A 24,330-nucleotide genomic window follows, 5' to 3' on the forward strand; every position below is an offset into this window, starting at 1 on the left:
GGAAAGATGTAGATTGGTTAATAAAAACCAAGATACTACAACAAAGCATGAGCTGAGAAACAAGTAATTCCCCTGTTCCGATATTCACTGATTATTGATTCATTGTTTATTATGTGCAAGTAACAATTTGTGGTTTTCAGCAAGTTTTGCCTGTGTTTTGCATTTGTTCTCAGTTATTCAACAGATGTTGGAAGAAGGTTATATCCCTTTGTCCCGCCAAGCCATAACTCCAAGTATCAATGCAGTACGTGACACAGGGCACTCCCACAGTTGCTTCCCTCCAGCCACTCCTGTGCCCCACCCAGACCCCACAACCCCCTTGGTATTTAACCTGGGCACAGCTGGAGCCTGCTCAGGAATATAATTAATATACAAGTGCTGCAAAATGAGCACAGAACCAACCGTTCTGTAGGTCAAGAGCACTTGTGTGTCAGGAAGCCACATCCTTCACACCACGGGATTGCTGCTTTTCAAGTGGTTCAAGAGGCCATGAAGAGTCTCTCCACTGAGTCCTGGAGACCTTTCTTCCCCAACACTTAGCCTGGAAACAACTGCTGGAGGGTTACAGGAGGCCTTTGTGGCATCCCACCCAGTACTTCAGCTCAGGGCACAGTCAAGCTCATCGAAACTGTGATAATTTTCCAGCCTTGCTTGAATTCAATACTTTTCATCTTTGAAGCAGCAGCGCTTTGGTCTCTGAGTGTGCTGAGCGCAGAGGCTGAGAGGAGATCGAGTGCTCCGGAGCCCCGTGTGCACAGCACGGCCCCAGGTCCAGCGGCCCCGGCAGCACTTGTGACCTAAAATGACAGCAGTGTTTCGCAAGAGAAGCGCCTGATTTCACTGGGCTCTTGCTCAAGAGCAGGGGAGCTCTGACTGCCATGACCAGCGGCCTGTGGGGACCTTGGATGACAGGGGCTGACGGGAATTGGAGCCACCAACAGCACAACTGTGCTGAAAGTTCATATCTGCAGCTGGTGTTCTTCTTTCTGATCTTTTCACCTACACAGCTGGCCTATAAATATTTTCTATCCAGCAAGAAAGAAATGGCCATGCTATTTCTGCTAAATTACAATCATATTTAGGGAAGTTTGTCTTTCAGGGCAAAAAGCCCCCTGGAAATCCTGGAGAGGTGCATGGCAGGGAGAGCAGGGTCAGGGGGAAACCACAGGGCTCGTTTGAACAAAAAACTTAACATCTGTCCTGGAAGCCATGACATTTAATGCATCTTGATTGGTTTATTTTCATCCTCGGATGCACTTGGAGAAAGGTTGTATCCATGATGGTCTAGGGGATATCCAAGAGGAAAGCTATTTTCTGAGAGCAAGTGATGTAGTTAGAAAAAAGGAAATTAATTAAGAAGTAAAAAAAAACCATAAACCAACAAAAATAAATTAAAATTAACATAAATAAAAGTATAAATTGAAAATATAATTAGAAAATTAAAAGAAATTAAAATAAACTAAAAAAACCCAATAAAATTAATGCCCCCAGGCTTTCTCACATGCAAACCCATCTTCAACTCCAAAGCAGCAGCAGCAGCAAGCTTTATCCTGAGAAGAAACAATATGTGGGAAAACTTTGGCTAAGGAATGTATACATCAAAAATGTTTCACTGCCACCAATCCCAGTACCAGGAATAATCCCTCTCTTTTATCTAACTTAGATGGGTAACTCATGTAGGGGACTGGGAGGAGCACGTGTAAGTTCATTTTTCAGCTCTAGCAGCATCAGATGTTTAAAAATAAATAAATAAATAAGCCCCTCCAATAAAATAAAGCAAAGTAAAATAAAGCAAAATAAAATACAAAGTAAGAAAATTACAGCACTATAAAATAAAGGTTAGGTTGGATATCAGGAAGAGGTTTTTCACACAGAGGGTGGTTGGACACTGGAACAGGCTCCCCAGGGCAGCGCTCACAGCACTGAGCCCGGCAGAGTTCAAGAAGGGTTTGGAGAACACTCTCAGGCACAGGGTGGGATTTGTGGGGTGTCCTGTGCAGGGCCAGCAGCTGGACTGGGGTTACTTGTGGGTCCCTTCCAACTCAGGATATCCTGCTTCTATGAGTCTATGAGAGTAAAACACAATAAAGGAAAATAAAATAAAATTTAAAAACCCCATAATAAGAGCAATAAAGTAAAATTTAAAATGAGAAAAATCAAATCGAATCGAAATCAAATCAAATCAAGCTCCTTTCTCCGAGCTGCCATAGCGTCACCCCTGATGGGATTTGCACAAATACCGCAACTTCCTTGAGCAACAAACCGCCGGCAGCGCGCTGGCCCCGCCCCGCCCCGCGCAGCCCGGCCCGGCGGCTCCGCACCCGCGCAGCTCCCGCGGGGCCGCTCCCGCCCCGCCCCTCCCCGTGCCCGGGGAGTGGGGCCGGCGCGCGGGGAGCGCGGGGCGGGGCGGGGCGGGCACGGAGGGAGCGCGGGGAGGGGCGGGGCGGGGCGGGGCGGGCGCGCGGGGAGCGCGGGGCGGGGCGGGCACGGAGGGAGCGCGGGGAGGGGCGGGCACGGAGGGAGCGCGGGGAGGGGCGGGGCGGGGCGGGGCGGGCGCGCGGGGAGCGCGGGGCGGGGCGGGCACGGAGGGAGCGCGGGGAGGGTCGGGGCGGGGCGGGGCGGGGCGGGCACGGAGGGAGCGCGGGGAGGGTCGGGGCGGGGCGGGGCGGGGCGGGCACGGAGGGAGCGCGGGGCGGGGCGGGGCGGGCACGGAGGGAGCGCGGGGCGGGGCGGGGCGGGCGCGCGGGGAGCGCGGGGCGGGGCGGGGCGGAGCGGGCACGGAGGGAGCGCGGGGCGGGGCGGGCGCGCGGGGAGCGCGGGGCGGGGCGGGGCGGGCGCGCGGGGAGCGCGGGCGCGGAGGGGCCGCGGAGGGGCCGCGCGGGGCGGGCGGAGGGGGGGGGGAGGCGCAGCATGAGCGGGCGCCCCCCCGCGGCCGCCGGCGCAGCGCCCCCGCGCCATGGAGGGATTCCCCGCCCGCGGGTACGGCACCGGCGGCGCGGACAACCGGCCGCTCTTCGGGGAGACCTCGGCCAGGGTAAGGGACGGCGCTCCGCCGCACCGGCGGCCGCCCTCGGCACCCCGCTCCCCCAGAACAACCCCCCGCCAAAGCGAACCGCGGCGGAGAAAATGCAGCAGAAAGTCCCGTAGTGTCCCGTCCCCTCCCCCCCCCTCCCCCCACTCTGCCGGCGTAAATGCCCCCCGGTAATGAGGAACCTCCTCCCCGGCCACCCCGGAGAGCGGCAGCTCCCCATCCCCTGCCCCCGGGTTCGGCACGGAGCGCCGCAGGCAGCCGAGCGGCCGGCCCGAGCGAGGAACCTGCCCGAATCCTGCAAACAAATTAAAAACCCCTATGAAATAAGAAAGAATTCTCAGTCCCCCCAAAACAGCATCAAAAATCAGAAAGGCTGCACCCCAATGGAAAAATATAAAAGTAGTCCCCCAAATCCCAAGAGAAGGAAAAGCTTCAAATTGGCGTAATTATAAAAAAAACCCCGAATAAAACAAAAACAACCCTCTCCCGATTAGTGCCCCAAACCAAAAATAATCCATCAAAACCAGCCCCAAATTTTAAAAAAACGAAACAATATCCCCAGAACTAACCCGCTCCCAGCAAGACCCCCTCCCCAAATAAAAAACTCACAAAACATTCCCCTCCTTCCCCAAGGAAATCAACTTTCAAATAACCGCCCCCAAACCAACATCCCCCCAAAACCGTGTCGAGGAGTTGGGGCTCGGGGCCCCAGGGTCAAGGGGACCCCCGGAGTGGGGTTGGGAAGGGGTTTGGGCACGGGCAGGGGGTCACACAGCCACTGTGTCCCATCCGGGTGTGCTCTGCAGCCCCCCAAGCCGGGGCTTTGGGGCTGCAGCACCCCCGGCTGCCTCTCACCCGGTTTGGGGCGTCTTTGCTGGGGATGGGGATGGGGATGGGGATGGGGATGGGGATGGGAGCTGCGTTTGGTGCCCTCCTGGGAACTGATTTTTCTCCTGGGATGGAGGAGCCGGCGGTGGCTCTCCTTGGCTGACGTGCGACAGCAGCGGCTCCTCAGGTGTCAATCCCCGTAAGCCGCTCAGCTCTCGGCACTGCTGCGGGTCGGCGCTGCTTCGGGGGGCTGTGCTGGGGAGGGGGCTCCTGCGGCTGCCCTGCATCGGGATCCTTCGGGAATCACGATACCTGGAGATGTCACACCATCGGTTTGTGACTTGGGGTTGTCCCCTGTTAGGAGGGGTTGCCCACACTTGTGTGTGTCCGGGGGATGCAGGCTGAAACTGCGTGAGGTTATTCACAAGCGTATCGAATGCATCACCGCCCTCCCTGCAGGTACTCGGAACTGCTGCTACGGTGATGATGTTTAATGAAAACATAAAGTGATACCACCCAGACTTTTGGGGAAAAATAGAATGATGTGGCATAGGAGGACAGGCAGGACCCCCGGAAGATGAACTGAGGGGGGACAGACATCCACCACCAGTTGCTGGCCCTGATGGGAGCGCAAGGGTACCTTTGTTGGAGCAGTGCCCTGCACTTTGGTCCTGTTGGCCAGTCCTTGGTCAGGGATTTTGGGAAGCCCCCAGCGACGAGGGAGCTTCTGGGGACTGGGATGTGCCATCAGAGCTTGATGGCAGTCCTGGCAGGTAACCCCCAAACTTTTCAGCCTAGGTTAAGCCTTGGATCCCTGATCCCCGTCTTTTTCCAGCTATGCCTCTGCTCGCAAAGGAGAGCGATAAATAATAAACATGGGATGCTAATTTCAGTTCCTGGGCTCTAATGGGGATCCAGCGTCCTGCACTTCACCCCCTGCCTATCTCCTGTGGCTTCTTTGGAACCTGTCATTTGGGCTGAGCAGCAGCCAATGGTCCCTCTCTGCTGTACCCGTGTCCGACAGACAAGGGATCACTGTGCTGGCCCGGGGTCGTTTCCTCCTGATTCACTGGGGTTGCCTAGAAACGGACGCTGGTGAGGTCCTGAGCTGGAATGTTCTGTGTCAGAAATGGAGAAGCTGAACTTTGCCTTTAAATGGGAGCAGGTCTGCCGGGAGGATTGTGTCTGCCCACCCCCCAGCTCTGCTTTTGGGTCTCTGCAAGTGATGGCTGATATTTGGCAAACTGGGAGGCTCTGCTCGGGCTGGGGCCACAGGGAGGGGCAGGGGCAGTGCTTGTGCCCCAGGAAGGCCTGCACCTAAAATTAGGGGTCTCACACCCTTGCCAGCAGTGGGAAATGGATGTAGAGATGGGGATTCCCTCTTCCTGCCTTCTTGCACTCTCCTGGCCTCCAAGCTGGTGACTTTGAGGGTAAAGCCACTCTGTGGGGATGGCAGAACTGGGCAGCAGCATCGGCCTCCTTACCTCGCCGTGGTCCAGCTGCTCCTGCCAAGCTCGCTCTCCCAAGCGACTGCTGAGCAGAGCCTGGGGCAAGATGGTACCAAAGGAGTCCCTGGTGGGAAGAGGGAGTGTAGCAGCACGGTGCTGGTGAACGCCAGGCGCTGTGGATTCAGCTGTGGTTTCCAGGGATGCAGCACTGGCAGCGAGTGGGTATGAGACAACGCAAAGGCACGGCTGTACCCTGGCAAAGAGGGGACAGAGTGTCACAGGTGCAGCGCTTCTTGGGAAAGAAGTTGAAAGCTGGGTTCCTCCATGGTGGGAGCATTTACATATGAGGGGGTGGGAGTTAATTGCTATGAGTTGGAAGTAGAAAACAATAGAGACTGACCAGCTTGGGATGGGAATGATGAGCCTTTGAGGACGCACCAGGAACACCCCATGTCTTGCAGTGGCCAGCATGGCCCTGAGCACAGCTTGTATTGCCTGGAATTCCACAAGGCTGGGTCTGGCATTGCATTCAGGTATCCCCTACGGCTGCAGTGGGCTGCAATGGCTGCTGACCATCTGGACTTGCTGATGTAAGGCATAAAAATGGCCTTTTCGTCACTCCTGCAGAGATGGCACCAGGTACCCATGCTCCAGGGGACCAGCTTCATGCTCCAGGGGACCAGCCCGTTCCCTTGTCCTGGCCAAGCCTCTGCTGGGATTCCTTAGGGCTTGGCCCATATGCTGCTAACCTGGAGGATTCAAGGATGGGATGGGGCAAAAACCAAAGCTCCCACTCTCTCAAAGCCTGTGAAGGGGGTGCAGTGGTGCAGATACATTCTCAGTCCTGCCTCAGTTTCCCTGCTGCTCCAAGTAACCTTGACCCAGATCCCAAAGAATCCTGGATTGTGCCCTTCTGCTTTGCAAGGATTTGATGCTTCCTGACATTATGTCCCTTTCCCAGAGGCAGATGGAGGGAGACCTCTGCACTGCAGAAGCTCCCTGGGAGAAGCCTGATGCCTCCAGCCCCTGCAACACCCTCCCCAGAGTAGGGGCATAGGGCAGAAACCTCCTGTTTCAAAATGCAGCTTGTGCAACAGTGAAACATGGAATTCATCTCTTGTCTGGCCAACAGCTCACTACATCTCAGCAGCTGGCTGGCTGAATGGGACCCCCATGGAGGCACTGCTGGGCTGTATCAGAAGTTGGTGTGTGAGTGCCAGTGCCCTGTGCTGGTCCAGGTGACCTCCAGCAGCTGCAGGCTCTCTGTTTTGGTGTGCCTGCTGGGTTTTTTTGTCTTTTTACTCTAGTGGCTATTACGATACATAGTGATGCTGGAGAAAAACCCTTCCTGAATCAGCTGTGCTGGTTGTAAGAGCTGGCTTTGCCAGCTGGGTGACATGTAGGACACAAGGCTCCCTGCAGCCGGTTTCCATGTGCCCAGTATCCAGGAGTGTGTGCCCGGGCTGGGCTGTGCACTCGGACACGGTGTGGAGGTGAAAGGCTCCGTCAGCCCCAATCCCTTTAGCCGTCGTGGCCTCTGCTTGAGTATTTTTAACCTTTTTGCTGTGCTAAGCTGCCTGGGGCTGAAGTGTCAGTGGGCACTGGGGAATACAGCCTCTCACTGCTTTGCCAAGCCTGGGATTTCAGGATCAGTGTCTCTAATCCCCGGATCCTGAAATACCTTCTTCGGCCGACAGCGCATTTGGAAAATTTGAGTGACCGCAGGTTTAAGCACGGGGCAGGGGATGCCTTGGCCACAGGGACTGGATGCCACGTGCTCCACTGCCAGCATCCGTACCTGATCCGGCTGTTGCTGGGAAGTCCATCACTCAGCAGTGTGAGAGGAGAGCTCCTGTGCTGGGGGACGCTCTCTCCCACACTGAAACAGTCGGAGAGGAATGCTCCATGGCCACTGCCAAGTGTGACCCCCTTGTTTTCTCCTGCCAGTCCAGTCTGTCCTCGCACAATGGGTCTCTAGTTAATTAGGAGAAGCAGAGTCATGCCTGAGTTTCTGGATGGTGACTGACTGTGTGTCCATCCCTCCAAGCTCTCTGCAGAGCTGGCTGTGACTGTGCTCACCAGGTGAGCTCTGAACGTTGGTGACCCACTGCTGCTCTGCAGCTGGCTCCCTGGCATTCCCTGCTATCTCTGCTGTTGGAAACCCATCTCCTCATGGCACAAGGAATCCAGTTGCTCACCTCTTGCCACCCTGAATGGTGGTGCTGAGCCTGAATGCAAACTCTGGTCCCCCTCTGTAACATTGCCTTGGTGGGCTCAGCCAGGTCTGCAGGGCAAGGGCAGAGCAAAACTGCCGTCCTCTCCTGGTATTGGAGTGGCTTTTGGGGGTGAGGACCCTTCCGTGTCCTGCCTAAATTAAAGTTAGCTTTGAGTTCTTCAATTTATTTTAGGTGAGAAGGAGGAGTCCAGCTGAACTGTCACAATATGCTGTTGTGGAGCATTTCATGCCTGCATTTCTCAAGTTGCTTATCTTACTTGCCTGGAATTACTTGTCTCCATCTTTGGGGTCAGTGGTGGGTATCTCATAGTTGTCTCCCAGAGGCTGCTGCTGTGTGGGAATGCTGGTGAGGAGAGGGGGTTTGTGCCTGGCTGGCGAGGACCTTGCACAGGGGATGTTGGTGACAATTTCCTATGGGGGGGTCACTTCCCACTGCTGCAGTCACCACTGTGCCCCCATGGCTTGGGGCTTCTGAGCTACAGGAGCATCAATGGTCTCGTTTTACAAAGAGGAGCTGGGGACTAATAAAAGAGGTTTCAAAGAGTCTGCTTGCTGTGGCCCTTTCACTTGGAGAGGAACACAACCAGGGCACAGCATCCACCTGTTCCTGAACCACTTGAATGTGAGCTCCACAAAGCCTTAGGTCAGGGCTGGTGATGTCCCACAAAAGCATAATTTGCTGCTCTCTGCTTTCTTCTTGTGCCCTGCTGCTGCCATGTGTTACTTCTTCATGACCTGGGACTACTCCCTCTACAAATTCAGATTCTAGGAGGGAAGAAAGGGGCAAGAGCAGGTGGAAGGAAGCCCATGTTGCCCTGCCTGCTGGCTGCGGTGTCTTGGGCAAAATGCTTTCACTGCACAAACTTCTTTGTCACTTTCTTTTCACCACACTTAATCACTCTCAGTATAATTAACTGAAGTTTGTGGAGTTTTCTCTCTGCACAGCTTTTCTGCTGTAGCTGTTCTTTTAGCCTTTGATTTGAGTTGTCAGCTATGTGCAGCCCAGCCTGACCATAGTGATACACATTTATACTCAGAGGAGCACCAGGGAGAAGGCACTGTGCTGGCAGGGATGGGAATGTTCTCCTTTTCCTTTGTTTTTCACTCCAGAAGGTGCATCAGTACAGGGTCTTCTTGCTCTGGGTGCTTCTCTGAGCCCATGGTCACACAGCCCAGTGTCACAGCCAGCCCCTGCCCTGATGCCACTGGGATGGGACTGCGATGCTGGCACTGAGGGATCTCTCTTCTCAGGTGCAAAAAGGTTGTGTCCTCCCAGTCAGTCGTTTTACACGGATGAGGAGCAGCAGAAAGAAGTGTGGGGGGATATCTGTCTGTCCAAGCAGAGCCACTGTGTGGTATGTTCAGATCTGCTAGTGTTAGGGTGGAATGTTTGGGGTGTGGGCAATGCTTCACCTCCTTACTAGCAGCCCACAAATTCCCACCTAAGACTCTATCAATCTATTCTCAGGCAGTGAGGCTAAAAAAAACCCTTCCTGACAACCTCCATCTGTGTGCTCCCACTTTAAAAAAAGATTTAAAAATAATTTGCACAACTGTAATCAATTTGGATGTAGCAGAGAAGCCATTTGCAAATGAGCAAACCTGCTGCACAAGGCCTTGACCAATACAACTTCCCTGGGGTCCATGGAGGGAGGGAAACCCTCCTGTGTGGCAGAGCTGACCAGGGAGCCTCGATGGTGTGCTGGGGTAACGTGGATCCTGGCTGATGCTCTCAGTGTTGTTGGTTAATGGTCTGTTTTATACGGTTTGGGGTTCTTTGTTGTTGTTGGTTTTTTTGGTACACAAAACACTCTTATTTTTTCTTCAGGACAGAATCATCAATCTAGTCGTTGGTGGCCTAACAACCTTGCTGCTTGTAGTAAGTATCTCCCATCCCACCCCATGTTGCACCTTCAGGTGACAGGGAAAAAACAGGAAGTCCTCCCCAAAAACGGGTGGTGAAACTTCCAATGACCAAACAGGTTCTAATTTAGGGCAGGCAGTCATTTTGGGACATATCTGTCTTTTGAAACTCTTTGACAACAGGAGGGGAATACCTTTCTTCATGTCATCTTTTAAGAGCTGTAATAAAATCTCTGGTAGATTGTCCTCCCTGGCTGAATGTGAGGCTGGGTGAGACAACAAAGCATTTATGTGCCAGGAGAGCGTGTTTGCTTCTATTTCCTTCTATTTGTGATTTATTGTCCTCTATTTTTGGCTTATATAAGTCTTTCCAAAGTTTGTCCCTTTGTGTTGAGCTGTGCTTTCCCCAAGCCTTAGAGACAAACTCAACGCCATTGTGACTGGAGACCATCACTTGTGTGGTCCACGGGGGGTGCAGGGAGGCTGTGGGGACAGATGAGGTGCCAGCTGGTGGAACACTTGCCAGAAGGGATGCTCCTACGTGGGCAGTGTGTACCCCCAGGCCTGGTGGCTTCACGGCTACTTGGAGGGTGGTTTCTGGCAATGAGCCAGCGTGGCAAAGCTTTCATCGTTTTTATTCCACTCCTCTCAGTGTGCAGCTGTATCAAAGCAGTTTTCCTCCAGACTTGCACATTTTCCTTCAGCTCCTCAGGGGTGGGAGTCAGAGAGCAGGGAGAGGTGTGCAGAGCAAAATGTGAGCGCTGTGCTGCTCCAGCCCTTGGGCTGAGCCTCCTCTCACTGCAGCATTGGCGAGAGTGAAAGCCTCATCTTTGTTTTCCTCCATACAGGTCACTCTAATCAGTGCTTTTGTCTTCCCGCAACTACCTCCAAAACCTGTGAATGTATTTTTTGCTTTCTGCATCTCCTTGTGTTGCATTTCTGCTGGCATTCTTGTAAGTATCGCCACGTTTGCCATGCTTTTGACTCAATGGCTCTGAATAAAATCTGCTTTATGTGGTGCTGCCTTCTTTTTTTACACTCTCCTAGAAAAGCTTTCCTGCCTTAATAGCACAAGCTGACAATGAGGGAGTGGTAATGAGTTTGTATTTACTGCAGAGTAAGCGTGTGAACTGAGCCAACTCCTGCAGCCCAGCTGTGGTGCAAGAGCTGTCACCTCTGTGGCACTGCCACCCGTAGCTGCCAGTGGAGACAGAGAGTAGGAAACCAGGGAGCAGAGTACTGAAATAGGAATGCAGAGGTGGATTGTGCTGCAGAAGACACTTCAAGTGGGACCAGCAATGCACTTGCATTAGTCAGTGACCTTTCAAACACAGGGATGGAAGCTACAGGGGTAGGAAGCTACAGCAAGTAGATGTTCCTCTATTCAACAGCTGCAGAATTCCAAGGGAGCTGGTCCCAAGCACTGGCAAAGGGAACTGGCAGGTTTGAGTTCATAGAATCACAGAATGGTTTGGGTTGGAAGGCGCTGTCAAAGACCATCTAGTCCAATCCCCCTTCCATGGGCAGGCCCACTGGTGGCTCCTTCTGCGGTAGCTTTTCATACTTGGAGCAGTCTCCTTCCTCCAGCTGTGACCTGGAACAGCCCTGAACCCCTCACTGCGGGGGACGCTGGGAAGTTGCTCTGCATTGCCTGGTGAGTCCCAGTTTCTGATCCTAAAGCTGGTGGCCACGACCCTGCCCAGAATAGACTGTGTTAGTGCAAAGCTAATGTTTGTCCTCATCAACCAGGGTGTAGCCAGCTTTGAGTGTTAAAACACCCCCAGCTAAGCCACCCACTCTCCCTCCCTCTTCGCAAAGCTGACCAGACAGCACGTGTCCCCAGGGACAGTTTGACACACAGACACACACACACACTCAGTCTCTCTGGCCAGAGGGAGCTGAATTGTTTACAGCAAGAAAAAAAACCCCAAACCCAGACATACAAGTTGCCAGTTCAGTTACCATAGAAAGTTTCCTCAGAAGTACCTGGCTTTTTAAAATAACACAAACTCCTTTTCTCTTCTAGATCTACTGGTATCGACAAGGAGACCTGGAACCCAAATTTAGAAATCTAATTTACTACATATTGTTTTCTATTGTCATGTTATGTATATGTGCCAACCTGTACTTCCATGAAGTGGGTAAATGAAGGACATTGGGAATACCCAGCAATGATGCTACTGTGTCAGACTGCTTCCAGCTCAGCTCTCAGCTCTACTCGAGACATTTAAGTAAGAACAATCAGCCTGAGAGGAAAGAAGTGGGTTGTGCAAGGATAAATCAGTACATGATTTTCATGTAAATGTATATGTAATGTCCCTCTTGTTGGGGAGAATTATTGCCATAAGACGTGACATTCTGCTTTTTTTTGAAGAGCTACTGTTGCGCTTAATGAACATTCCAGTGGTACTGATGTTTCAGAATGGCACAAGCTTTTTCATTTTGGAAAAAACTGCACTTTTTTATTACTGTACAAATAAACTGCAGCATTGAAAGGATCTGTGGCAGTATAAATAAATAGCATGTTACAGTCAAGTAAGACAAATACTCTTTATTTTGTTGAAACTGAATATACAATTATTTCTGTTCCCTAGGTAACCATTTAAAACTACAACTTATTTTTCACATTAACAAAACCACAGACTGAAAAAGACCAACTCTTGATTATGAAGAGCTAATTACAGAAATAAATAAAATAATTTATACAAGTCTTTAGTTTCTATAGCTTTTTCTCTTGATTCCTAGCTAACAGGCTGCTGCTCAGCCTAGTGTCTGTTTCAAACGATGTAGGAATTAATTGGCCTCCTTTGCCTTGGGGGCCTCTGTCCAAACTCTCACAGAGCTATTCCTCCAAGACTTTGCCACCTTCACACCACTCCCCATCTACTAACCTGCTGCAGGAATCACCTCTGGAGAGGTGGCTGGTAGTGTCAGGTAAACAGCGAGAGATACAAACATTCCAACCTACTCACAACAATCTCAGAATTCCAAGCTTGTGGGGGGAGGCTGGTGGGTCCCAGTAGCTTCCCTTTCTCATAGCCCTTCCCTTTTTATTCAGCTTGCTGTAGTGATGAGAAAAAAGAAAAAAAAAAACCAAAAAACAAGAAAAGATTTTCCACAAGTGATCTTTCCAAGCTCTGTCCATTGCCAGCAACGGACTCCTCAGGAACAAGCAGACCAGGCACGTCCCATAAGCTTCTGCCTTCTTCCTATGCCACAGACATACTAACAAGTCAGATGAGATGGGAATACACACCACTGCTTCATGATGCTCCCCACGCTCCCTGAAGTCTTTGATGGAACTCACTCCTTCCTGAAATGTAACAGTCTCTTACTCCATCTATTACAAGAGTCAGTAAGTGCAGAAATCCCCACCCATTCTTCATGTAACCTGTGCAAACTAATACTTGCTGTGGCACTAAGAGGCTACAGTCCGCAATCCTTGACTTCTGTCCAGTTCTCCATGTGTGCAGTTCAGCACATCAGTAACAAGTCAGATCAGAGCTGGATGGATCTGAGCAGTGAGCACTACAACAGAGGCTCTTCAGAACACTGGAACACCCCAGTGAGATGTGGCACCTTCAGGCCTTGGTTGGCAGCTCGGTCCCCCCTCCCAGATGAGGGAAACAGCCTGAGCAGAGAAAGTGCACTGTAGTCACTTCACACTGGAAGTTTCTGTTCAAAGAGACAGACTGTGACTGCTTTCTTTGGAAATGTGGCACAGGGTAACTATTTCACAATGCAAACATGGTCAATAGAAATAGACACCATTGCTGCTTTTCAGTGACAGCTCACTAAATCCTCAACATCCTTTGAATCTTCCGAGTCAGGGCTGCCCAACGATGAGCCAATAATGTGTGACCCATCTCCATGATGTTGTAGGATAGGATCTGTCAAGAGACAATAAGCATTAGAACTATTGCTGTGCCATTCTAACAAGATATAAAATACAAACTTAGGAGACAGGAAATGTAGTCTGGAATTCTAACCAATTATAAGCAATATTGCTCACACTAGACAGTTTGCAATTTTTAGTTTCACAGGATCACAGAACAGCTGGGGTTGGAAAGGACCTCTGGAGATCCTCTAGTCCAACCCCTTGCTAAAGCTGGTTCAGCTAGAGCATGTTGCACAGGACCACATCCAGGTGGGTTTTGAGTATCCTTAGAGAAGGTAAGTGATGACCAATATAGATGGATGTGGATGCAACGGTGTGACTTGCATTTGCAGCCATCAGGTATTACACTATCAGTGCTGACCCTCTGAGGGCACTGCAGGGAGATCCTTCTTCTGATGAGGAGTACTTGTTAGGTTACTTAAAAGTTTCACAGCACTGACATGTAAAATTATTTAAGAGAAAGCAAGGATCCACTAAGCACTGTCTGCAGAGACTCAAAAGCTCTATACACTGCTTTAATGAAAGGGACTGTCATACCTGTGAGAGTTGTCAAGGGCAAGACTGATTCACTATCTATATCATCCGTTGCCTGGATAAAACCATGGGAAGAAGGAACAATAAGCACAGTCTCATCATCTATTGTAGGTTGATCAACTTGTTCTTCTATTGTTGGGGAACCCAGGTCCTGCACAACACAGAACAGGCCATGAGAGTACATTCCTGGTAGCATAAACAAAAACCTGCATTGCTCAGCCATACTCCACAGTAAGCATCACACTCTGGATGACTTTTATCTCATTAAATTGAAATGTCAGCACCTGAGATATTTTATTTCAGCATTTACAGGACATGTTTCATTTTAGCGTAGGCACCCAAAAACAATATGGGAAGAATTTCACCCTGTTGAGCAATATAAAGGCAGGTGGAGAGGAAAGGAGACACCGTGGTGATAAAATGTTCCCTTGCAAGTCGTATGTTTTGTCTGAAGAGGAATAATTAGGCTTTTCCACTACTTGCTGTCTAGATGTTCTGAAACTAGAACATTACATAGTACTTACCTGCTCCACAAACACAACAGCTTTACCTTAAGTTTCACAACTCCTGTTGTCAAGTGTTAACTGAACACAGAGCTCGAAGACCCACTTGATTTGCTGTGCCTGTCACTGGCTGGAGGCTGGCTCCAGACATTTTTGCTGAACCTCATGATACCAGAAGATTGGCAACACACTGATTCCTTCCAGGTACAAGTTGTCAATACCCTCACTCTCTTCCCGGCCTACCACAACTGCTGCTGCTGCCTCTTCCCTGGCTCCTGTGGTACTGGAATGGCAGTAACACATCTGGCTGACTCAGTGTCACAGCACACTCCTCGTTCCACAAACACAGTGAAAAGTCATCCTACACAGTACTGCCAGAACCAGCAGAGATATTTGCATTCCAGCTTTTTTGTGTAACATGTGTAAGGTTTGTTCAAACTTCAGGAATTCCTGATGTAGAATGCCTTCCACTGTTGCTGACACAGTGGAAGGTACCTAAATTTGTCCCTGTTTTCAGAGGGAGCAGGAATTGTTTAGGAGAGGTCACAGCCCTCTATGTTTAAGAAAATCCTCCTCCACCTTGGTTTTGTCAGGAAAACTTATTTCCCTACATAACTCCACAATGTTTTTGCAAAGGCAGCTGCCTGAAAACCCCTTCCCTGATGCTGCTGAAGAGGAGCTGAGAACCTGTGCTGCAGCTCAGTGAACTGCACTAGGTCCCATCCACGAGGGCACCATGTGCCTGACCTGCAGGAGCAGCTCTCTGCAGAACACACAGCTCTGCCCACCAGCAGCACTGGGCTGGCAAGGCTTGAAACTGGGAAGAGGAGGCGTGACAAACTAAAGAAGCCATTGTGGCAAATGGGCACCTTTCCCAGCCAGAAATAATAAAACCCTGCAGCATGACTGCCTGCCTCCCACTACCCACCCACAGTGACAATACAACCCTGGCAAGCTCATAAAAATAACACTGACTTAAAGAAAACAAAATTTAGGCATGTTTTTCTAGAGTAACTTTTTACTGAGAATTACTCACAGACAGTTCACTATTTCCTAGAATTTAAATACACATGTCAAACTTGAATCTGACTAGAAGGGTAAGGCAAATTAGAATTACAAATTCAGTTTGTTTTTCTGTAAAGAAAAAAAAAAGTTTATAGTTTTATATCCTGCTAGCCATAAGCAATTTGTACAAAGCTAAATTAGGAACTAGGTTAATATCAAAAGTTTATTAATTCTATCTCGAGAAGCTGAAGTTTTAAACTTAAGAGTAGAAAGCTGATGGTCTGTGTCAAATGTTGAAAATCTTACCACAATTACGTCAACCATGGCACAGAAAGAGGAAAATGGAAGAATAATCCCCAGCTTCGTATGTATGCAGGATTCAGAAGCTTCTGTAGTAGCAAACTTGAGATGTACAAAGATTCTCCCTTTTCTAAGAGCATAATGGATATGGACTGTCTATTAGAAGCTTCTTCAAAGACAAACCCAAAGCAGATCAGTGATGGATTTTTCAAGACTGACAAAGCAGAAATACAGCTACTGTAGAGCACAGTGTTTTAAAAAAACAGGATGGGGTATTTCACTCTAACTCATCTTTTCCCACATTCTAACCTAATCAAACTTGTAAGGGAAGAAGTATTTTCTACCCACTAAGGAGTGTTATCTTCTTTTTAGCACCTCTGTTTTCTGTGACTTAGTCATTTTCATAATTCCAACAAGTTAAAGATGGAGGAATTTAGTATAAACAATCCAAATACCTGTAATCATGTGGATAAACTCATCTCTGCATCTCAGGTGTTGGAGATGAATAAATCTGAGGCCAGAGAGAGAACTAGCTTAACGCTTCAAATTCCCATTTAACAGATACTTGACTGGAGCAGTACGTTTAACAGAAGTCCTCCAAACTGGAAACTGTGATACATCTTGAAGTATGTCATTAGATTCATAAAGCAAAACCTAAATACCTCGCCTCCTTTGCTCAATCTATCTATTGATGCAGGTGTGTTGGACAATTAACAGCCCAGTTTAAAGCAACAGCCTCAAACAGGAATCACATGAAGGCAACTGTTCAGTGCCACCAAAGTTCCAGCTTTCCACTGTCACCATTCAGAAGTACCTTGAGTACTGAAATGATTCCACAGCTAGTGAGGTATTCAGTGCTTCAAATGAAGTCACATATCAGCCTCAGTACCTAATTAGATGCTGTTACTTTCATACTCATGCCAACAGAGCTCAAGGATAGAGGATCTCAACAAATACTTGTAGAACTGATAGAGAATCACAGAACTGTTTGGATTGGAAGGGACCTTGAAGATCATCTAGTTCTAACTCCCTGCCACAGGCAAGGACACCTTTTGCGAGACCAGGCTGCTCAAAGCCCTGTCCAAAGCCTTGAACACTTCCAGAGATGAGGCAGCCCACAACTTCTCTGGGCAACCTGTTCCAGTGCCTCACCACCCTCACAGGGAAGAATTTCTTCCTAATACTTCATCTAAACCTACACTTTCAGTGTGAAGCCATCCTCCTTTGTCCTTTCACTATATGCTCTTATAAATTAGTCTCTCCATCTTTCTTGTATCCTCCCTTCAAGTACCAATATACATGAAATCACTGAGATATTTCAGACAAATAGCCTAACATAAAGCCCAAAGATACAATGAAATCATTCTCTATGCAGAAGTGAGGAAAATATCAAATATCATGCCCTCCCTTACCTCAGTAACGTACGTGCTGGGTAAATCAGAGTGAGAATCCTCATCCTGTTTCAGGCTGGCATCTGCAATCTCCTCCTCTGTTCTTACCATAACTCCATCCATCAGTTCTCTGCTATTCCTGCTACTAAATTTGGAAGCATCATCTTCGTTGTAGGCTGACTGCTCTTCGTCACTCAGTTTGGACTGATGGATATCATCTGGGAAAGTATTTGTTCCCAGGGTGTCTGGAGGATCTGTCAGGTCAGCTGACTGAATGTCTGAATCCACAGTCAGTTCTGTCTGGGTGACAGAGGACGAGATGTCTTCGGCAGCAACAGTGCGGATTATGACACTCGGCGTGTGGCACTGCACTGTGACGTTGTCACTTGTGTTTAACAAATGCTCTGGCTGTGAGCAGCATTTGCAAAAAAGAGACAAATAAAACCCCCAAAAAGGTCAGAGACTTTCCTGTAACTATCTACAAATCTTTCAAGCAAATACAAGCAAAAGATTCAAATTGCTAAGTGTAGTTTAGAGTTTTATATACACAGGATGACAGCCCAGATTATCTGTTGACCTTTCCTGCTCCTAAATGATAACTTTGTAGACTGAATGTGGTGTCGTCTGTTCTTTAAATCACAAATAAAGTAAAAATAAAACAGTATGAAAGAGGCAACCATTCAGGTGAGGATCACTGTAGATTCAAAAGGTCAAGGTTTTTTCAACTGAATTTTGCATCACTTTTGTGATTCAATCTCCAGTTTGCTTCCCCCTTCCTCCCTCTACCAAAAAGCAATACTTGGCACTACTATTGAAGTGTTGTGAACCATTATCTGTGAGAGTAACTGAAAATATCACAAAACAAGGAGATTTGGTTTTGCTGGGGACCAAGCCACTAAATGGAGACATCCTGTTCAGAACTTGCTCACTAAGCTAAGTTTTGAAGCAACCTGAGGCTGCTTTTTAAAAACAATACACATCCCCCCAAAATCTTAGTCTTCAGGATTTTAAGCCAGGTAACATTGTTACGACTTAAGAACTGCTTTGCAAATTTAACATGCATGTGCAGGGCCCTACCTTGCAATGTCCCCCTTCCCCCAGTGCCCAAAGCCCGGAGCTGTCCCCGCCCAGAGCTCTTACAGATAAGGCGTGAACGATGATCTGCTCCGGGGAGGCTGGAGCTGCCGAGGCCGTCAGGGTCATGGTGGGACTCGTTGTCAGCGTTAAAGGGAGGCCTTGGCTCGAGCTTGTCTGCAGTAAGTAGGTACCTGGTGTCCCAGTCGGCTGGAGGTGGAAAGACTACAAAGACAACACAGGTTTAATACCCAAACACATTGCCCAGGCCATACTGGAGCATTTTGATTTACATGAACCAGCCTAACCGTAACTCCTCTGGAAAACCACCACACAAATCCAATCCAATCCCTTCTGCACTGACTGCTGTACTGCACTCAAAAAACAGAAAAAAACTCATCTAGAGCCCTAGGCTACCAAGGCAACTATTAAGGGCAGGAGCCCAGCAGGTCTGTATTATGCAGTACAACAGTAGGTAAGAAAGGAATGAATTCAACTTACTTTTGCTTTGAGATGAAAGAGAAACTGTGCTATAAATTACAGGACAATGGAACTGACACAATCCTTACTTGCTGGGAGCTTTCTCTGGCTCCTCTATTTCAGATTTCAACAATGCAAAAAATCCAAGCACAAAGGAAAACTTAATGCAAATTTAAAGCATTTAACTGTAATTCACAGTTTACCTTGCAGCCCTAATGGATTACATTTTCAGAAATAAGTTTTTTAAATTCTTTCTACTTGAATTTATTTTTTAATGCACAGTTCTATAGTGTAAGAAGTAGCTGGGCTTAAAAGAAAAAAACCACAATAACAAATACCAGTTACTTACTGGAAGAATCTCAAAGGTTTGCAGTGTTCCACTGTTCAGTGTTATTGTCTCAGAGTCAACAGTAGCAGCAGGGGAATCGGTTGAGGCTGCAAAAGGAAGGAAAAAAAAAAAAAGAAAAGGAAAGTAGTAAACCAGAATGTTCAGCCCTGCAGAGAGCATAACATACTATAATTAATACATGGCAGGGTACTGTTAATTCCACTAAGAGGAAAAAGAAAACTGGCTGCAATCCTAATGACAAAGTTCTCTAATTGGTACCCAAGACACAATACTATTTAAAGAGAGCATTCTACAATCCAAAAGAGCAAAAGAAACTAAGTATGGGTTTAGCACACAGAGATAAAAGCAGACAAAGTTTCTGACGTGATCTAATTACTTTCTGTAATGAGATTTGCAAGAGGTTCTAATGTAACGATACCTTTGGTGTAATGATATGCTTTGGATCATGTACTGCTTGCTTTAAACTGGTGTCAGACTTAATATTGTTGTGTTTCCCACAGACCTCTTTTTTTTTTGTATTTTTAATCTTTTCTGCCCTCCACAGTGTGTCCACCCTGATGAAAAGATCAGATGCTTCACAAGATATTTGCCTAACCTATGTGTTATGACTGCAGTGTACAAAAGCTGTAAGTATTACTACAACTGTGTTAATTATTTATGCGGTTATCTCCATTAATTCTAAAAGCAATGAAAAAAAAGCATTGAAAACAGTTGATGTACCAGGTTAAGATCACCAGGTCTAAACAACTTGCAACCCAAAACTTTATAACCTTAATTACGATTTTTACTTAGTCTTAAAAAACAAATCACAAGTTCCAGGAAGCTGAAACCAAATTAATACTCTCCCTGGGACTTTCCAGTATTTTCCTAAATACTAAAAGGGCAAAAGATCTACAAGATGGTAACAGTGACCCAAGCACTAGGAAACTTTGCCACCTCAGACTCTGTGGCTGCAAAAGACAGTAATTTTGGTCTCTTAAGAAGATAAAAGCTCCATTTTTGAAGCTTTTATTGTTGTAGTGGCATGTTCAAGGTTTCCTGCTGCAGATTTGCTGGTACTCAGTAGCAGGGCTGTAAAGTGTGGCCTGTCAGTCACCCAGCCAGCTATACTCATAAAACCTCAGGAACTGCCCCTTTGAAACCCTGAGCCTTCCACCAAATGCAGCTGAAAGTGGCTAATAGCTTCAGCTCTCATGGGACTGTGAAACACACAATACAAAAGTCACTTGCATTACACAACCAGAAATTCTTTAGAAAACCAGACTAAAATGGGGGAAAAGGCTTGCTAGGCAGACAGAGGCGAGTCAAGTCACAAAATAACCACTACAGGATTCAATTCAGAAAGAACTAAAGGTTCCAGGATCCCAGCCCCTCTTGCCTGCTCATCAAAACCCATCAGCTTCAATCAAGCTTCATCAAAGTCTGAGACCACTGGCATATTATGACAGATAAAAAGTTCTTGGCTTGGTGTCATGTGTCATTCTAATTAGAAAATAAATCTCATAAAATGAAGATAGCACTTAACAAATAAACAGATTAATACAGGTTAATCTAATAAAATTATAAACAGAAAATTGTTTGCCAAATGCCCATTCAGTCACAGTCTGAAGAATCAGTTTGTAGCCTGATCAACTTAGCTCAGTTGGTCAGAGCAGGGTGCTAATAATGCCAAGGTTGTGGGTCCAACCCCTGTACAGGCCATTCACTTAAGAGTTGGGACTCAATGATCCACATGGATCCCTTCCAATTCAGAATATTCTGTAACTGATTTGGTAATCAGCAAGACAAAAGCAATAATTTTTCCTAATAAAATTTACAAATGCCAAATGGTGCAAAACAATATACAGTGCAGATGACAGACTGCATGTGACTGGAGTTACTTAGTAAGATTAGTTACAAAATCAAGCAATAAGAACTACACTCAGAGCAGACCTGGTAATCAATGTCAGATAATGAGCAAAGTTCATCCTAAAGAGCATGGGAAGCACCAACTTAAAAAAAAATACAGTGGTTTAGCAGAACACTAGCTGAATGTTGGTGTGACTTGGCAGCTAACACTTTCCAAGTGTTTGTGTCTAGAAATAACTGTGTAATAAAGAGCAGGACTAGAAAAAAACACACCTTCCCTTCAGTGCCCTGCATCAGAACTTACGGACAACAGTCTATGTAATTTACAAAAGGAGATCTTGTGCACCATGTTCCTTGTTCTACACAAGAGTGACCAGAACAAACATATATAAGGAATAAACACATATGCTCTATCTTCATTAAGAGGTTTGTGTACTGAGGGCTTTTCAAAGAACAGGTTATGTGGCAAACTCCTGTGTGCTCACACACAGACACACCTGCAACACCTGTGTCCAGGTACTCCAACTGTAGCTTCTTGGAACTGCTGTCACAGCAATATCTGCATTTGCCTAACAATGTTAGAAATAGGTAAATGGAACCCAGAAATGTTTCATCTGAAGTTATGGCAAGACCAAGGGAGAATTAATACAACTCTTTTAAGACATACTCAATCCTCCTCCACCACCTTAACATGAGAAAGCTTCAGGTTTTGTGTGAGTGGTTTCAGTACTTACAGACGTGGGTGATCTGCACTGGGATCTGCAGAGCTGCCATGGGACTCGGGGCACTGCCCGTGCTCTCCTCCAAGCGAGCCACCCGGATCTGCACGTGCTGCACCCCAGAGCTGGAGTTAGTGTTTGCTAATCCACTGCCACATTTGTTGTCTGGAAGCTGGTGCCCTGGATTGTTTTTTTGGTTCTCGTGGAGCTGTTTAAGACCCTTTATCAGCACTGAGAGAAAAAACACTCATGCTAAAGCAGGTTGAAGAAGGACATTTGAAATACTGCAATTGGTGACCTACCCAAGATGAAAAGAGCAAATGAAATTGTACAGAATCTGGAACTTAAACAATCTCCAGAGATATAGAAACTAGAAATTTAGCACATACATAGACCATTTATAGTCAACTACTGCAGTGAACTATATTTCCCCATGGAACCCAGGCATTTCACGATGCTTGGGGAGATAAAAGAACACACAGCCCATACAATTTTGGAACTCTCTCCAGTGATGCATGGTATATGCCCAAGCTACAATCAAGTGCCAGTATCACTACTTGTGTAATGATGCTATCAAAAGTAAATCCTCCAATCTTCTACAACACAGAAGCAGATTTGTTTAAGAGCTTGACAGAAATGTCACTGAAAACAGGGAGCAAGAGACAATGAATCCCACAGTGGTTATATTACAATTCTTCACCTGTGCACAAAGATGCCCATTGCTCCAACAGAATCACCCACCCTTCTTCTCTATAATTGCTTTGGCCCTGCTGAGGGAGCAGCTGACGTAACAGCAGGCTACAAAACCTGAGGCCTCAGCTTTTCTAGTATTCATTACAGCAAACTGCCTAAACATCTCCCTTTGTCAGGGAAAAGACAGCAGAGTCTGTTGATTCAGTGCTGCATTTATATTATGAATTATTTGATGCAACAGCTGCCTATTAATGTGTGGTAACAGAGGCTCTCCTCCCAGCTGCAGCCTCCAGGCAGGACTAATATATAACCACACTGTCAACCACAGCACAAGTGTGCATTAAGTTACATCTTTCATTAATTATGACATGACTAATCTCTCTGAATTTTTTTTCCTCTCCTCAAGTCAGACAAGGGAGGTCACAAACACCCCTTTGGCTTAGGCACTAGGTGTCTCCAAGCCAAAATGGGAAAATGGTATGAGATGTATTTGGGGGAGCTTTATACTCCTGACTCCTCTCCTCACTGCAGCTAGTAGTAGATCTACCTTCTGTCTACAGCTAAGGCTCAGCACCTGACAGAGATTACATTTTAACATCTTAAAGGTAACACATCTAACCTGAGGCCATAGTTAGGCTGCAGATACATATCCTCTTCCACCTGAAGAGGTCACTGCCCTCCATACCAAAGATCAGCATCATCTGAGATCTGCCAGCTGAGCTGCTTATATACATGCTCTCACTTTAGCCAAAGTGAGAAGGGATGGCAAAATCTGTCTAGTTGTACACATCAGCTTGGCTTGTTTGACTGAAACATTTAAGGACTGCTTTTAGAAGCAATTCAGCCAGCAGATCCAAGGGGCCAGTAACTTCCAGCAAAGGAGCAATGTGCTCTTTGGCCAGCAATGCTATAAGCAGACAACAAAATGCAGCCTTATTCCTTTGACATATGTGAAAGGGGCTTTCAGAAGATAAGTGTGCAAATAGTACATTACCAGGGAATGAAACATCTTTGTGGTTTGCAATCTGTCTTTTAATGGTCCACCATTTACTCCGAAGCCACTGTGGGGAGCGGACACTACTCCATCCTTCAGCCAGTAAATCCCAATTGATGTCATTTTCATCAGAAACTTCAAGTTCCGCTATCCTGGCAGGACACAGAAGATGTTGACCCGTTAGAAACTTCCCTCCAGACCGGCAGGGGTGTTGCACTAGTCCGGCCGTGTCACACGTAACAGCGCAGAATGACATGCTAGTGACCAGCCCACCAGAGCTCAGGAATCGACACAGGCTTCCAAGGCTCCACGCTGCCAGAGGTCAAGCAGAATCATAAACAACAGAAGATGGACTAGACCTGTTAGATGACCCAGTCCATCTCCTTGCCATGCAGGATTATTCTCCTTATTTACTTATACATTAGGATTTAGATCAGATTATCGTGAAGCATTCCAAGTGGTGGTACTTGCATCTTTTCTTTTTGAAAAAACATTCCCCAAACACATCTCCATGGCAGGAAATACTTCCTGAGATTCACTCTGAACTTTCACTTAATTAATTTCATGTTATGATATTTACTTGTTTTCTTCTAAGTAACAATCATCCATCCTTAACACAGATTTTTGCCTTCTCTCAGATGCTTCTTAGCCAAAGTAGATGAAGTCAACTACAGCATTAAACACTTTCTCATAAATCAATCCCACCAGGCTCTCCACATAAGGGACAGTCTTCTCTACCAGAATCTGTTTGAAATCACTAAAAATCTCTGAATTGCCCTTATCTGTACATGGAGCATATGAAAGAGAGGTGAATAGTGAGGGGAAAATATTTTTGTGGAAGTTAAGAAAAGTCCTCTTCAGAAACAAAGCAAGAGCACTCTTGCAAGCTAAAGAAAGAAAAAAGTAAAAATTAAAAAAATGACCAAAACCAACCCTGTAGGATGAGTAAATGATATCTGGACAGACCAAACCAGAAATACTAAGAAATATACCCAGCACATTCTGAAATGTGGAATCAGGCTCCTCATTTTGAGTTCATGTCAAACAGCTTCAGTAAATTTGTTAATACTACTTTGTAAGTAATCCCTGGATGTCTTGGCTTTTTATTCCCACCCAACCATAAAAATCCACTGGCT

General features: G+C 47.2%; 2 protein-coding genes across 6 annotated transcripts in view; one reads left to right on the forward strand and one right to left on the reverse strand.

The window, feature by feature from the left end:
- Positions 1–2,859: 2,859 nt before the first annotated feature.
- On the forward strand, positions 2,860–12,515 carry TMEM243 (transmembrane protein 243). Of its 3 annotated transcripts, XR_011156222.1 has the most exons (6): positions 2,860–3,034; positions 8,795–8,898; positions 9,372–9,422; positions 10,255–10,359; positions 11,433–11,637; positions 12,001–12,515. XR_011156222.1 is itself a non-coding variant. In XM_069035361.1 (5 exons), the coding sequence occupies exons 1-5, from the start codon at positions 2,911–2,913 to the stop codon at positions 11,553–11,555; spliced, it is 507 nt and encodes a 168-aa protein (XP_068891462.1). In that variant the 5' UTR covers positions 2,860–2,910; the 3' UTR covers positions 11,556–11,941. The 3 variants fall into 3 exon arrangements, 2 of the variants coding, with proteins under 2 accessions (XP_068891462.1, XP_068891474.1); XM_069035361.1 differs by lacking the exon at positions 12,001–12,515 and having other exon boundaries at positions 11,433–11,941; XM_069035373.1 differs by lacking the exons at positions 8,795–8,898; positions 12,001–12,515 and having other exon boundaries at positions 2,870–3,034; positions 11,433–11,941.
- Positions 11,943–24,330, reverse strand: part of DMTF1 (cyclin D binding myb like transcription factor 1) — a 29,084-nt gene continuing 16,696 nt past the window's right edge. For all 3 annotated transcript variants that reach the window (XM_069035347.1, XM_069035337.1, XM_069035332.1), the window contains exons 11-17: positions 23,195–23,346; positions 21,523–21,738; positions 18,941–19,026; positions 18,178–18,336; positions 17,059–17,445; positions 13,842–13,989; positions 11,943–13,296 (exon numbers count right to left, since the gene is read on the reverse strand). In XM_069035347.1, the coding sequence (XP_068891448.1) occupies positions 13,187–13,296; positions 13,842–13,989; positions 17,059–17,445; positions 18,178–18,336; positions 18,941–19,026; positions 21,523–21,738; positions 23,195–23,346 (1,258 nt within the window). In that variant the 3' untranslated portion in view covers positions 11,943–13,186. The remainder of the gene's footprint in view (positions 13,297–13,841; positions 13,990–17,058; positions 17,446–18,177; positions 18,337–18,940; positions 19,027–21,522; positions 21,739–23,194; positions 23,347–24,330) is intronic.

This window comes from Aphelocoma coerulescens, chromosome 1A (genome assembly GCF_041296385.1).
Source record: "Aphelocoma coerulescens isolate FSJ_1873_10779 chromosome 1A, UR_Acoe_1.0, whole genome shotgun sequence".
NCBI classification, from domain to species: Eukaryota; Metazoa; Chordata; class Aves; order Passeriformes; family Corvidae; genus Aphelocoma; species Aphelocoma coerulescens.